This window comes from Cervus canadensis, chromosome 11 (genome assembly GCF_019320065.1).
Source record: "Cervus canadensis isolate Bull #8, Minnesota chromosome 11, ASM1932006v1, whole genome shotgun sequence".
Classification (NCBI taxonomy): domain Eukaryota; kingdom Metazoa; phylum Chordata; class Mammalia; order Artiodactyla; family Cervidae; genus Cervus; species Cervus canadensis.
Window position 1 is genome coordinate 46,251,978 of NC_057396.1, and position 14,058 is coordinate 46,266,035.

At 43.8% G+C, this 14,058-nt stretch overlaps 1 protein-coding gene across 1 annotated transcript; it reads left to right on the plus strand.

The window, feature by feature from the left end:
* Positions 1–219: 219 nt before the first annotated feature.
* LOC122449319 (olfactory receptor 52K1-like) lies at positions 220–1,224 on the plus strand. The gene has a single exon (XM_043480842.1). The coding sequence runs from the start codon at positions 220–222 to the stop codon at positions 1,222–1,224; it is 1,005 nt and encodes a 334-aa protein (XP_043336777.1).
* The last annotated feature ends 12,834 nt before the right edge of the window (positions 1,225–14,058 follow it).

A 14,058-nucleotide genomic window follows, 5' to 3' on the forward strand; every position in this document is an offset into this window, starting at 1 on the left:
AATTCTACATCTAATATCTACCCTGAAGAATTTATTTGAAATACAAAGATTTATCCACTGATGCATATCTCATTAAATAATGAGCTTTAGTCATTTTTTTCTCTAGGGATATTGGAGATTCATGAAGTTCAAAGCCTAGGAAAGCTGGGGCAAGCCCTAATAGGTGCAGAAACCAGGCCTCCTGCTCCTCTTTTCTCCCCATCCCATTCCCCAGAGAAGATGTCATCATGGACCAACAGCAGCTCCAACCTGTCCTATACCAGCTTCATCCTGCTGGGCTTCCCGGGGCTGAAGGAGTCCCGAGCCCTCCTGGTGCTGCCCTTCCTCAGCATCTACCTGGTGATCGTCTCTGCCAATGCCCTGGTCATCCACACGGTGGTGGCCCAGAGAAGCCTGCACCAGCCCATGTACCTGCTCATAGCTCTGCTCCTGGCTGTCAACATCTGTGCCGCCACCACCGTGGTGCCTGCCATGCTGCTCAGCTTCTCCTTCCGATTCAGCCGCATCTCCCTGGCTCACTGTCTGGTCCAGATGTTCTGCATCTACTTCCTCATTGTCTTTGACTGCAACATCCTCTTGGTCATGGCCCTGGACCGCTATGTCGCTATCTGCTACCCTCTCCGCTACCCAGAGATAATGACAGGCCAGATGCTGGCTGGCCTGCTGGGGGCAGCAGCTACCAGGAGCACTTGCATCGTTGCTCCAGTGGTGGGGCTGGCCTCCAGGGTTCGTTTCTGCCGCTCGGACGTGATCCACCACTTTGCCTGTGAGCACATGGCCCTAATGAAGCTCTCCTGTGGGGATATCTCCCTAAACAAGACTGTGGGGCTCACTGTCCGCATCTTCAACAGAGTCCTGGACATGCTGCTGCTAGGAGCCTCCTACTCCCGCATCATCCATGCTGCCTTTCGAATTTCATCAGGCAGAGCACGTTCCAAGGCCCTGAACACCTGTGGCTCCCACCTGCTGGTCATCTTCACCGTCTACTCGTCCACCATGTCCTCATCCATTGTCTACCGCGTGGCCCGCACTGCCTCCCAGGATGTGCACAACCTGCTCAGTGTCTTCTACTTGCTGCTTCCATGTCTGGTCAATCCCATCATCTATGGGGCCAGGACCAAGGAAATCAGGCAGCACCTGGCAACTGTCTTCCAACGGGCACAACACCAGGTCTCCAGTGAGAAGCTCCAGCCCCCGCCTTCACATAGGGAGCTTCCTGCCTGACTCTCCATGGCTCGTAGGCCCTACTAACCAACTCTCACTATCACGTAGGTAAATGTGCAAGTGATCCATCCCTGCTGTATGTTGGCTTTGGCTGTCTACAGTCATCTTTGAGAATCTACTAGGCATATTCTGAAAACTGGCTATTCATCCAGAGTTCCACAGTAACCAACTTCAAAATAAGCTTCTGTCACTGGTTTCTCAATTTTCTCCCCTTCTTTCTGCGAATGTAATTTTCATTCGTTCATTCATTCATTCACCAGACATCTAGTATATATATGTCATGTTAGCCACACACTTGAAAAGAAAGAAAAAAATTGGTTTCTCCCCTGAGAGAGGTCCCAATCTAGCAAGCTGTAAAGGCATGTAATGGTCAAAGATAGCTTTATGAACAAAATTCTGTGGAAACATATAGGAAGGGCAATCACTGACATGGAACACTTCACAGAGAAGGTGAATCTGGCTTGTGTTTGAAGGATAAGGTAAGGTGTTTGCAGGAGACGAAGGAGATGGAAAGAAAAAAGGCACGCTAGGCCAGAGAAACAGCATGGTGAGCCACAGAGGCATGCATAGAGATCAGAAAGTCCACAGCGGCCCCCACAGAGGGAGCACGGGGGTCTGGTGGGAAGTGAGGGTGGGTCAGAGGGCGGATAAGTAGAGGCCAGATGATAAAAGGCCTTATCTGTCATGATAAGAAGTTTGAGTTTTTAACTCCAGGCAGCTACTGAAGACTCTGAAGCAGGGAAGTGGCAAAACCACACTTGTGATTCACAGTGGTCACTCTGCAGTCACAGTAGAGTGTGGATTAGAGGGAAACAAGCCTGGAGGCTGTGACACTAGAGACAATGGTAGCCTGGACCTGAGTAGAGACACGGGGATGAAGAGAGGTAGGGAGAGGGAAGAGGTTTCTAAAGGTGGAATTTGTGTGTAGGAATCAGGGAGGCAGGAGGAAAACAAGGACAGAATGGCCTCACCAAAGCCAAGGGAGGAGACTGTTCTAAGAAGGTTGGAGTGGTTGGCAGGTTTCAGTCCTCTAATGGGTCAAGGAGAATGAGGATTTGACTAAGTAATATGCTGGAAGTTGATGAGTACTTTAACAAAGGCAATTCCCTTCCTCGGGTCCTGGGGATTCTATGATGAGCACAGTGTGGTTCTTGCTCTCATGGACTTTACCTTTTAGAGGAGGCATAGGCTTTAGTCAATTGATGTTAATGCCTCGGAATGGTGGAGACTGAAATGAACTGCCATGATTCTGAGTGCATCAAGACAGAAGTTTATGGAGAGGAATAGACAGCAGTTAGGTGGAAGGTAAGGTGGTCAAGAGGATGTGGGTAAACTTTGCAGAGGAGAAAAAAAATGTGACACTGGGAGAGGAAAAGACCTGGGTTTGATTCTTGGCTTAGCCACTTACAGGTTGGGAGGACCGTGGGACAATCTTGGAGTTCTCTCTGAATTTGTTTCTTCGTCTGCAAAAGGGAGATAATAATATTACCTGCCTCATAGGGAGAGGAGAACTAGTTGAGAGAAAATTAAAGGGTGATCCTTTAAAGGAGGGACATTTGGGAATAAGAGCAAAGCAGAAAAGGTCTTGAGAAAAGGAACCCTCTTCTTTGGATACAGAGAGAAGGAGTAAAGATGTGTACAGAAGTACACAGCTGTGCTGTTTCTCTAGAGACACTTAGCAGTCTGGGAACAGCTTTCACCCAGCTGTCAGCAGGGTACATCAGGACAGGAGTACTGGAGAGAGGGCCATTGAGCTCCCTGCCATCCAACGTATGAAGGGCAGGGGAGACAGGAGGACTCTGAACAATGGAAGAAAGATGACAGGCCAAGAGGTCATCATGAGATATAAAAGTAGGGACTGTTATGTTACGGGGAAGGAATAAGACAGTTTGAAAGAGAGCTACTAAAATAGAAGACTTCAGAGGTGGTGCATTTATGGTTGATGATCTAGGGTATGATCATGTATTTGCAGCCTGGAGTGTATAAAGAATATGTCACTGATGTTGAAGAAGGCAAACAACCCTTAAACAAAGATGCTGGATAGATCATTTTCATGAATGATCCATACCACAGTACAGGAGAATGGCCAGGGTTGAGGAGGAAAGTTAGCCTGAGCCAATGTCCTCTGTGAAAATGAGGAAAGGATCTTGAAGTTATGGATAAGAATGATAAAGAAGGAAGGGGATGCAAAATTAAGAAAACAATCATTTTAAGCAACATTAGGGAACTACTTTTTTTTAAATTATGTCAAGATATGGCTACCCATATCATCAGCCTTGGGAAAACTGAGCACTTCAGGGCAAGAGACAGTTGTTTCCCAGCACATAGCAAGAGGCCACTGACAGAACCTGATGCTCTCCAAAAAAGGCCAGTGAAAGACAGGCAGGCTGGGAAGATGAAAGCCCCTAGGTAGCAAGAGTGAAAGGAGGCCTAACCTGCTGTCATCTTCACCACTCCAACCTATATCCCAAGTTTTCCACCAGCTCTATTTCAGAGTAACAACATGTCATGAGTATAGCAGCCATAAGGGGGTGGGGAATGGCATATTTCTTGATTTTTCTTAGGAAGAACTTGGAGTGGCAAACACATGATAAGAATAGGCAAGCGTGTTGGTGTGTTCACAGTGTCCTTGGAAACAGGAGAGTGCAGCAGCACAGAAGTCAACCCTCCCAAGCTTGAGTGTGCAAAGAAAGAAGCATAAAGAGGGCAGCACCCAGGTTGGTGGGGGAGCTGTGGTCTTTCGAAATAGATGAAGGAACCGAGCTCATCATCCTGCAGGAGGAAACAGCCTCACCCTCAGGGTACTCTTGATCTAAGGATATACTAGCTACTAGCATATCTTTGCCAGAAACATTCAAGCTTGCAAAGAAGCCCAATAAATGTTTCTTGATTAAATTCAGTGACCTATCATAGCCCTAGGGGAAATATAAGGGAGGCAGAGGGTCACAATTCTCTCTGGTCAAAGGAGACTACTCCTTTCTAGGTCAGATACTGCTCTGTCCCATGACTGTCCAAACCGTCCAGATATGATCTCAAAATACGACGGAACATGTCCTAATCCTCTCCATCGAGTCCCTCAGCGCCTTGCTTTCATGGTCACTGCTAGCCCCTCAAGACATTGTTCAACATGGCGAAGAGCAAGAGTCCGTGAGATGTCGGTTTGAAACCTAGCTATGCCTGCAGTTTGAGTTGCTTGGTCGGCAAGAAGAACAAAGAACAAAAGCAGACATACAGAAGAAAATATTAGCACAGAAAGCCCTCTCTGAGCCCTGCTCGTGGCTTCACTGTTCTAAAGGTGAGAGGAAGTTTTCAGAGAATTAGAAGACACATATCAAAGCAATCACCCGGCATTTTATCTCTCTCTCAGTTCCATCTTTACGGTATCAAATTGCCTAACATCTTCCTGTGTGTTAGTCACTCAGTCATGTCCGACTCCCTTGTGACCTCATGGACTGTAGCCTGCCAGGCTCCTCTGTCCATGGAATTCTCCAGGCAAGAATGCATTGGAAGGACTGATGCTGAAGCTGAAGTTCCAATACTTTGGCCACCCGATGTGAAGAACCAACTTATTGGAAAAGACCTTGATACTGGGAAAGATTGAGAGCAGGAGGAGAAGAGGGAGACAGAGGATGAGATGGTTGGATGGCATCACTGACTCAATGGACATGAGTTTGAGCAAACCTCCAGGAGATAGTGAAGGAGAGGGAAGCCTGGCGTGCTTCAATCTATCAGGTCGCAAAGAGTCAGACACAACTTAGCGACTGTCCATGGGATTTCCCAAGCAAGAATACTAGAGCAGATTGCCATTTCCTACATTACACTTTATTATTTATCAGAAATATTAAAGAAAGGTACATCTAAATGTTAAAATCCAAACCATAAAGTTTTATAAGATAAAGAAATATATCATCCCAACATTGGAGTAATGAAAGTCTTTCTAAGTAGAACACAAGTACTAACTTTTTATAAAAGAAAGAAAAAAGTGATAAAAATTTGACTACATAAAGGAAAGAAGTGATAAATTTGACTATATTAAAATTTAGAATTTTGGATAATCAAAAGCAGAGCTGCCACTGTTATGTAATATATTATATAGGTAATCTGTATAAGACATCTGACAGAGCAAGTGAAAGTTGAAATTCAGCCCACACTACACTTACCAACCCATTAGAAAAGGAGCATTTTTATAATTTGTACAAAGGTATCCAATGTACTAGATACGGTCTCAATCAAAAGATGCCATAAGCAAGTGAAAAAAGCAAGCCACAGATTTGGGGAAGATACTTATAATACATTTACCCAACAAAGAACTAGTATCCAGAAAATATAAAGAATAACTACAAATCAGTAAGAAAAAGACAGATAACTTAGTTTATCAGAAGGTAACATAGATAGATAAAAGACTTAACAGTCACTTCAGAAAATAAGCATATGAAAAGGTATTTGTCCACTCTATTTCAGAATTCAAATGTTAGTCATTTATAATTTAAGGCAGAATGAAATGTCTCACTCTAGCACATGAATTTAAAACAGAAACTAAACATATGTTGGGCTTCCCTTGTAGCTCAGTCGGTAATGAAATTGTTTGCAGTGCTGGAATCCGCTTGAGATGCAGGAGATTGGGGTTCAATTCCTGAGTCTGGAAGCTCCCCTGGAGAAGGAAATGGCAACCCACTCCAGTATTCTTGCCTGGAAAATCCCATGGACAGAGGAGATTGGCAGGCTGCAGGCCATGGGGTGGCAAGAGTCAGCCATGACTTATGACTAAACCACCACAAATGTATTTTACAGGGTTTTTTTGTTTGTTTTTTTTTTTACTTTACAATATTGTATTGGTTTTGCCATACATTGACTTGAATCCGCCATGCGTGTACATGTATTCCCCATCCTGAAGCCCCCTCCCACCTCCCTCCCCATCCCATCCCTCTGGGTCATCCCAGTGCACCAGCCCCAGCACCCTGTATCATGCATCCAACCTGGACTGGTGATTCGTTTCACATATGATAATTTACATGTTTCAATGCCATTCTCCCATATCATTCTGCCCTCGCCCTCTCCCATAGAGTCCGAAAGACAGGGTTTTTTTTTTTTAATGCAAAGAGCAACAATATTTCAGTTAAATAAACTTGATTTCTTCAGCTAAATTAGAGTTTCCACAGAGATATTGCAAAAGGACAATGATAATTTGGCTGAACTTGGCACGGTAATTGTATACCATGTGTGTCATTATTTTCAAAGGCACTGAAGTCACACCCAGCTGCGTTAGATTGGGAACAAGATCATTTTCGTAGATTGAGAACTATTTCACATCCACAGCTAGACTTGGAATCTTCCACAGAAGAAGGATAAAACTAAGCCATGTGTCCTGTGTCCTAGAAAATTAAGTACTTCTACAGCCCCCATCTAAAAAACTAATCATTTGCTATTACATATTCAAAATATTTCCAGTGCATTTAGTCCCTTCTCCTAATGGGAAAGAACAGTACAAAGTAGGACTAGCTAGTTAGATGCAGCACAGCAGAGCTGGTATGAATATAGGCCTCTGAAGTCAGAGTGAGTACGGGTTTTTATTTGTTTTTTAATTTTTTAAAAAAATAAGCAGCATAGAGAAATAAATCGACAAAGCAATATACCATGAGAAAAATAATGGACTGAAAAATTTAAATATAAGCTACTTACTTATCTGTCATTCAAAAGCAGGCAAGAGGTCAAATGTTCAGGATACAAACAGCACAATTTGAAGAGGTCAAGAGTTACTATGAAGAGTGACATGATTTTCATGGGTCCCAGTTGCTTTTGTGTGAATATTGATAACTTCCTAAGTATGATTATAAGACCTAGTGATGTGATCTACTACCCAATTCTCTCCAGTCTCACCCATGGTGAGACTCCCACATAAACTGTCAATTATAAGGTGATTCTTTAAGCATACAGAATTCATTCATCTTTCTTTGCGTCTCTGGGAATCCTCATGTTCTGTTTCCTCTTTCTAATTTTCAGATTAGAAAAATCTTCCCTCATCTAAATCTTTTCTAAATTTCAAATTTTCTCCAAACTGAATCACTACTGTTTATTTTTTTCTTTCATTTTATCTTAATTTTATTTTTGTCTTCACTGGGTCTTTGTTGCTGCATATGGGCTTTCTCTAGTTGCAGCTAGCAGGGGGCAACTCTCTAGTTGCTGTGTGCAGGCTTCTCATAGCAGTTATGTTTTTTGTTGCAGATCATGTGCTCTAGAGTGTGGACTCAGTAGTTATAGCGCATGGGCTTTGTTGCCCTATGGCTTGTGGAGTCTTCCCAGAGCAGGGATCGAACCCATATCCCCTACATTGGCAGGTAGATTCCTAACCACTGGACCACCAGGGAAGTCCCACTACTGTTTATTTTTATGACATCCTTCAACATTTAGCCCAAATACCACATCAGTGAAGCCCTCACTGATCGGCTTAGACTTTTAAAAAGTTATCTGTTTTATCTTAGAGTTCATAGAATCTTATATTTTTTTTCTTATCCCTGTTGTAATATAATAAGAACCTCCTCCCCTTGAAATAAGGGACAATTCTATGAGACATGTGTAGATGTTTATTTCTGTTGCTCTTTTATTCAAAGCTACTTATTGAGAGAGTTCTAGGTGCAAAATTATTTTAGACAATAAAAGGCATAGTAGTAAACAAAACCAACAAAACTCACTGCCCTTATGGATTTCACACTTAAGTTGTTGCAAATGCGTACATACCAAGGCAAACCAGTACTGACACAAATTGGGGAATTCTAAAAAGAAAGTGCTGTCTAAGGAACCAAAAGACTGGAGTGCAGCTTGACCTGAAGACATTTCTGGAAGGAACCAATAACTAGGAAAATGACTAAGATTCTCTGTTTTCCTTTGCTCATCTATCCTCTAAGATTGTGATTTATTTTCTTCTACAATCTTTCTCTCTCTCTGAAGACGGATTTTGGGTGCCCTATACATAACTATCTACGTAATACAAAAATTGACTGTCTTTTCTTCATTCTGGGAGAAAGTTTTCTGATTGCACTAGCTTGGTCAATATTTGATTTATGGTTTATCAACTGTGACTGGGGCTAGTGGCATGAGTAAATTGCACAAAATGGTACAAAATGGCTGTCAAGACTATCATCTCATGAATAAGGTTTTTTAAAAGTGGTGATACTTCAGAGCTTAATTCTCTTGGTTGACCTCTGAATGTCCTTATGGGTATAGGCTTTTGAGTATAGGTTTTACGTCTATACTGGCTCCGAGAGAAAGAAAAAAGAAAAGAAAAGACAAAAGGTATTTATCTCCAGCCTCTTATATTCAGGATGTTCAGGGTGGGCACTGTACAACCTCATAATATCTATTGTGTAGACGTAATAGATTTGTGTATGTATTAAAACAATTTCTCCACAGATGGCAGTAGAAACTCATGCACTACTACTGAGGTTATATTAATAAATTGGTACAACTACTTTGGAAGACAATTTGCCGTATTCCAGTAAAATCAAAGATATTTATGCATACCCTTTGATCCAGGAAATCTCCTCAGGCACATGAGCATCAAAATACATACACAAAACAATTTATACTGGCCTTATCCCTAATTAGGAACAAACAGAAACAACATAAATGTCCCTCAGCAATGGAATATGTAAATAGATTATGATACATTTATACACTGGATACTAGCAATAAACTATAGTCACATACAATATTAATGAATTTTTCAAACAAATATTAATTTTTTCTTATTTTTCTAAATCACTTTAGAACATAATGAACTGTATAAAACCCAAAATATATACAAATGTATTGTGAAGTTTATAATTTATGCATAAATAAAGCAAATGACAACAATAACACAAACAATGGAAGAGGGGCAATGGAAGAATCTTGCTGCAAGGATCTCGTACTCTTCATTGAAGTGGCATAATACTATTTAAAAGTAGATTATGGTAAGTTAAAGATGCGTACTACAAATCCTAAGGCAACCACTAAGAGGCAGAGCTTGTAAGCCAACAACGAAGATAAAATGAAATCAAGAAAGATAGTTATTCCAAAGAAGGTAGAAAAAGAGCTTCCCAGTGCTACTGCTTTCAAATTCCAGAGGACAAACTGGTGATGCCTCCCTGAAGGAGCCACCCCTGCCTCTGTGAGTCCTGGCTGCTCACAGTACAACCCACACCAAAGTCATTTCCCACACAAGCCCCTCAGTCACCCATTCTGGGAAATGGCCTCGTCAATCTCAATGAGTGCATACAGGCTCAGGCACTCACGCACACGCATATGTGTACATGCACACACACCACTTTTCACTGTCACCCAAATGCCCCTTCCTGCCTTTGGCTGACCCCCAGATTGCAGGAGCTCCTTCCCCTCAGCAGAGCCCCAGGTCATCCCAGCCAGTCATCCCCAGTCTGTTAATCCCCTGGGATGGAAGCCTCCCTGAACCCTGACTTGCTCTCTCTGAGTCTCTAACAGCTCATCTGTAAAGTGGGGGAACCCCTCTGCAGATATGACCACTCTGTGAGAAAAAACTAGAGCCATAGACATAAAAATGTTAGTACACCATAATCTCCACACAGCCTCTCTCCCTGGGGCCCTCCTTCAATTTTCCTGGGTTTCTCATTGCTTTCTCCTTTGAGTCCCTGGAAATGCTTACCCACTGGGAATCTCATCCGCCACTGGGAATCCTCTGGAGTCACAGGTCTACTTATCCATCCCTCCCCTCAGCCTCATAGCAGTGCCTTGGAGTTGGGCACAGACCTAAGGCCTTACCTTTTCAGAGTTGATACCAAAGCCATAGCAGGCCACAACCCAACAGGAGGCTGCCAGAGCGAGCTTGGGCGCAAGAAGACAGGGGACTTATGGGGGATTTGAGGCAGGTAAGCCTGAGATTGGCATTGAGCTTCACCACTGGCAAACCTACGTCACATCCCAGCTATCATTTGACATCTATTATACTTTAAGAAAATGATTGTCTTTGAGCTTCAGTATTTCCATCTGTAAACTGGGTTAATAAATAGTGTTCATCTCTTAGAGTTGCTTTGAATATTAGAGACACCAAATGGAAGAGCCTTGGGAATTATGCCTGGTGTGCAGTAAGTACCCAGTAAATTCTAACTCGTAGTATTGATGCTGAGGCTAAGGCTGCTTGGAGCCTGTCCGATGCTGTCTCATGAGTGGATGCGAGGGAAGAACTGTGGTACAGACAGAAGAGTCCAAGAAGACCTAGCTCTTCTTGCTAGGTGAGACTAAGCAAATCACTTGGAATCTCTGAGCCTTGATGGGGTTTGTTTTTCATTCATTCACTCATTTATTCACTCAACCTCCAAGGGCTACTCTAAGTTAGTCATACATGAGAATGCTTATTAAAATTCCTTGGTGCATTATGTATTCTTGTAACACAACACTTACTGAGCAGGTACTCTGCAGTGGGCTCTATGCTGGGCACCGGCACAGAGAGGAGTAAGAGATGGTTGCCCCACCAGCAACACCTTCGGTCTAGTGGGGAGCCTGATCAGCAATTCAGCGATTACTGCATGATAAAGACATGTCCAGGGCCTTGGCTTCAGCGGTGAGGAGAAAGATTGGAAGCTTGAGGGCTGAATGAAGTTATGGAAGAGTTTATTTTCACCAGACAGACTTGAACTCCATATTCAAGGGGTAAGAAGGGAAGAAGTGGAAGATACCCTGAGGACAAAAGAGAGGAGAGGGACTTCCCTGGAGGGTCAGTGGTTAAGACTCCATGCTTACATTGCAGAGGGCTTGGGTTCAATCCTTGATAGGGGAACTAAGATCCCACAAGCTGCATGGTATAGGGAAAAAAAAAAGAGAGTGGGGAGAGAAAAGAGAGACATCTCTTTTACTGGGACTCTTACTGGGAACAGAGGAAGAAAGATGAGCACAGTAGTCCATGTGTGGGGAGGGGGAAGTCCAAGGAGCTCTTGTCTGCAGTGTTGACTCTCACAGTGGAGGAGCCGTGCTTTTTTAAGCAGAGAGCACATGATGTCTGGCCTCTTCATCTCAGCCCTCTTTCCTGTTCCCTCCTCTGCTACTCAGAACAATAAGGGTGATTTAGCTGTGTTGGTCTTTTGCTTCTGTGTGGTGCTTTAGGCCCTGGGTCGTGTCTGACTCTTGCGGCCCCATGGACAGTAGCCCACCAGGCTCCTCTGGCCATGGGATTTTCCAGGCAAGAATACTTGAGTGGGTTGCCATTTCCTTCTCCAGGGGATCTTCTGGACCCAGGAATCGAACCCCAGTCTCCTGCATCTCAAGCAGATTCCTACATTACAAACAGATTCTTTACCAACTGAGCTATGAGGGAAACCCACAGTCGTGTCTAACTGTTTGCAACCCCATGGATTGTACAGTCCATGGAATTCTCCAGGCCTGAATACTGGAGTGGGTAGCCTTTCCCTTCTCCAGGGATCTTCCCAATCCAGGGATCGAACCCAGGTATCCCGCATTGCAGGCAGATTGTTTACCAGCTGAACCACAGGGGAAGCCCAAGAATACTGGAGTGGGTACCTTATCCCTTCTCCAGCGGATCTTCCCAACCCAGAAATCAATCTGGAGTCTCTTGCATTGCAGGCAGATTCTTTATTGACTGAGCTATTCTTTACCATGAAGCCTCCAAAACAGCAGAACCTTTCCCCCTCTGGTTTCCAGAATCCCGTTTGCTCCTGGCTCTCACTCCATCCCTCTACTCTTTATGTCTCCTTCACTGACACCAGTTATTCTGTCTGCCCCTCAGGATTCTATCTCATGCCCTTAATAAAATTATCATCCCCATCTCTAGTTTCAATACTTCCTCTGAGCACTCCCCTCTCATTTCCAGTTGTTGACGACTGGGCATCTCTCCATTTGTGAGTTTTCATGACATCCAAATGTGTTTATTGACTGTACCTCCCAACACCCCAACCCTGTTGCTCCTTCCTCAGGATTTAGCAGCTTCAATGTAGTCATCATAGCTGAAACAACAAGAAACCTTATAATTATTGTTGATTCCTCTGTCTCTCTCCACTTCCAGTTGGTTCTTAAGTCTGATTGATCTGTCTCTAGAAACATCTCTTTATCTCTTTTAAGACCTTCATTAGACAGTAAACTGATCTCCTCATCTTTCAGTCTTTTTCATCCTTTCTGCCCCTCCTTGAGGAGGTTGTTATTCCATCTTTCCTTTACTGGATGCTTTGGGGCCCAGTGTCAAAGAAGCTCTTTTATTAGTTTACTTAAGTAATTTTAAGATACAAAACAGAAGAGCAAATCACAGTTCACATGATAGAGATAGAGCACCCTTGTAAAAGGTGAGAGGTTTGTGGGCAGCCCACACCAGCCTTTTCTACCCCTTAAGGATGACCACCCTGCAGCATTTGGGAAGAAGGAGCACGGGTCCCTGAATGTCTTCCTGGCCACTGCTCCTCCAGGCTGCATTTTCCTCCTCACCCCTTTATTCTATCACAGGTCACCTCTCACCTCCTTTGCTCTCAGATTCTCAATTCCACGCCACTGGACCATCTTCAACAGAACTCCCCTAAGGACTTTTACCGCATCCCCACAAGGGTTGTCTGGCCCAACCACAACAGAGGTCCATTTCCCAAAATCTGAGTTATTCTGTCTAAAACAATGCTCTAAGAGTTCCAGAAACACATTCCAGGGTGGGCCCTGGAATTCCAAATCCAATTCCTATATAGAGGGCTCCCTGTGAACTTAGGGATGTTTCTCTGTACTCTTCTGAGTATCCAGAGAGTGGCTCTAGTAACACCAGTATAAATACTGATTTTCAGAGACACTGCATTCACACCTCTAAGGAGGAAGAACGTTTCTTCCTGGCTGTTCTACAAGTTATGTTGTATTGTTGTTTAGTCACCAAGTCATGTCTGACTCATGACACCATGGACTGTACCCGCCAGGTCCTCTGTCCATGGGATTTCCCAAGGAAGAATACTGGAGTGGGTTGTCATTTCCTACTCCAGGGGATCTTCTTGACACAGGGATCAAACAAACCCAAGTCTCTTGTGTCTCCTGCATTGGCAGGTGGATTCTTTACCACTGAGCCACCAGGGAAGCCCTACAATTTATGAGGCTTCTCTAATCTTCAAGGTTACTAGTGAAAATAGTAAAATAATCAACTGCCTGGTTTGCCTGAAAACTTTCCTGGGACCCCACATGTTCAGCTCTAACACCAGGAACGCCTCAGGCACAGCAGAACAAGTTGATCATCCTGACATGGTTAAGAGCATGCACTCTGGAGTCTGTCTGACTTCAAATCCAGGCCTGCCATTTAACAGCTGTAGAACTAGACTTAATCTCTCTGTGCCTCACTTTCTTTTTCAGTAGAATTAAGAAGATTGGAAAAATTAATACGTGAAAGCATTTAGAACTCTACCTGACATAAGGTAAATGTCCAATAGGTGTCAGCTATTTTTATGTGTATCAGTGTTAATTCCTCTTATCATCATACCTACCACCACCAAATGGTGCTCCCTAAGATTCCCTAAGAATCTGGGTAAGATGTGGGCCCAGTACTGAATCACACATCTTTTATTATCCTAATTATACAAAAACCAGGCCAAAGCTTTGAAATTGCTGCTCTTCAGAGCCCAGCTGACTAGCTTCCTACCGCCTTCTCCCTTTTCCTCATTCACCTACTCAACAAGCAATGTCCTAACACCTCCTCCGTGCCTGTGGTGGTTCTGCGCTTAGAGCTCCAGAGAACACAGCAGAAGTGTGCTGTTACTCCTGCTCTCCCAGGACTCACTTTCTGAAAGGAAAGCAAGCATTATCCACTGGGGGCAAGCCCAGGCAAGAGGCCCCTCAGCCAGTCGAGAGGGTCTTAGG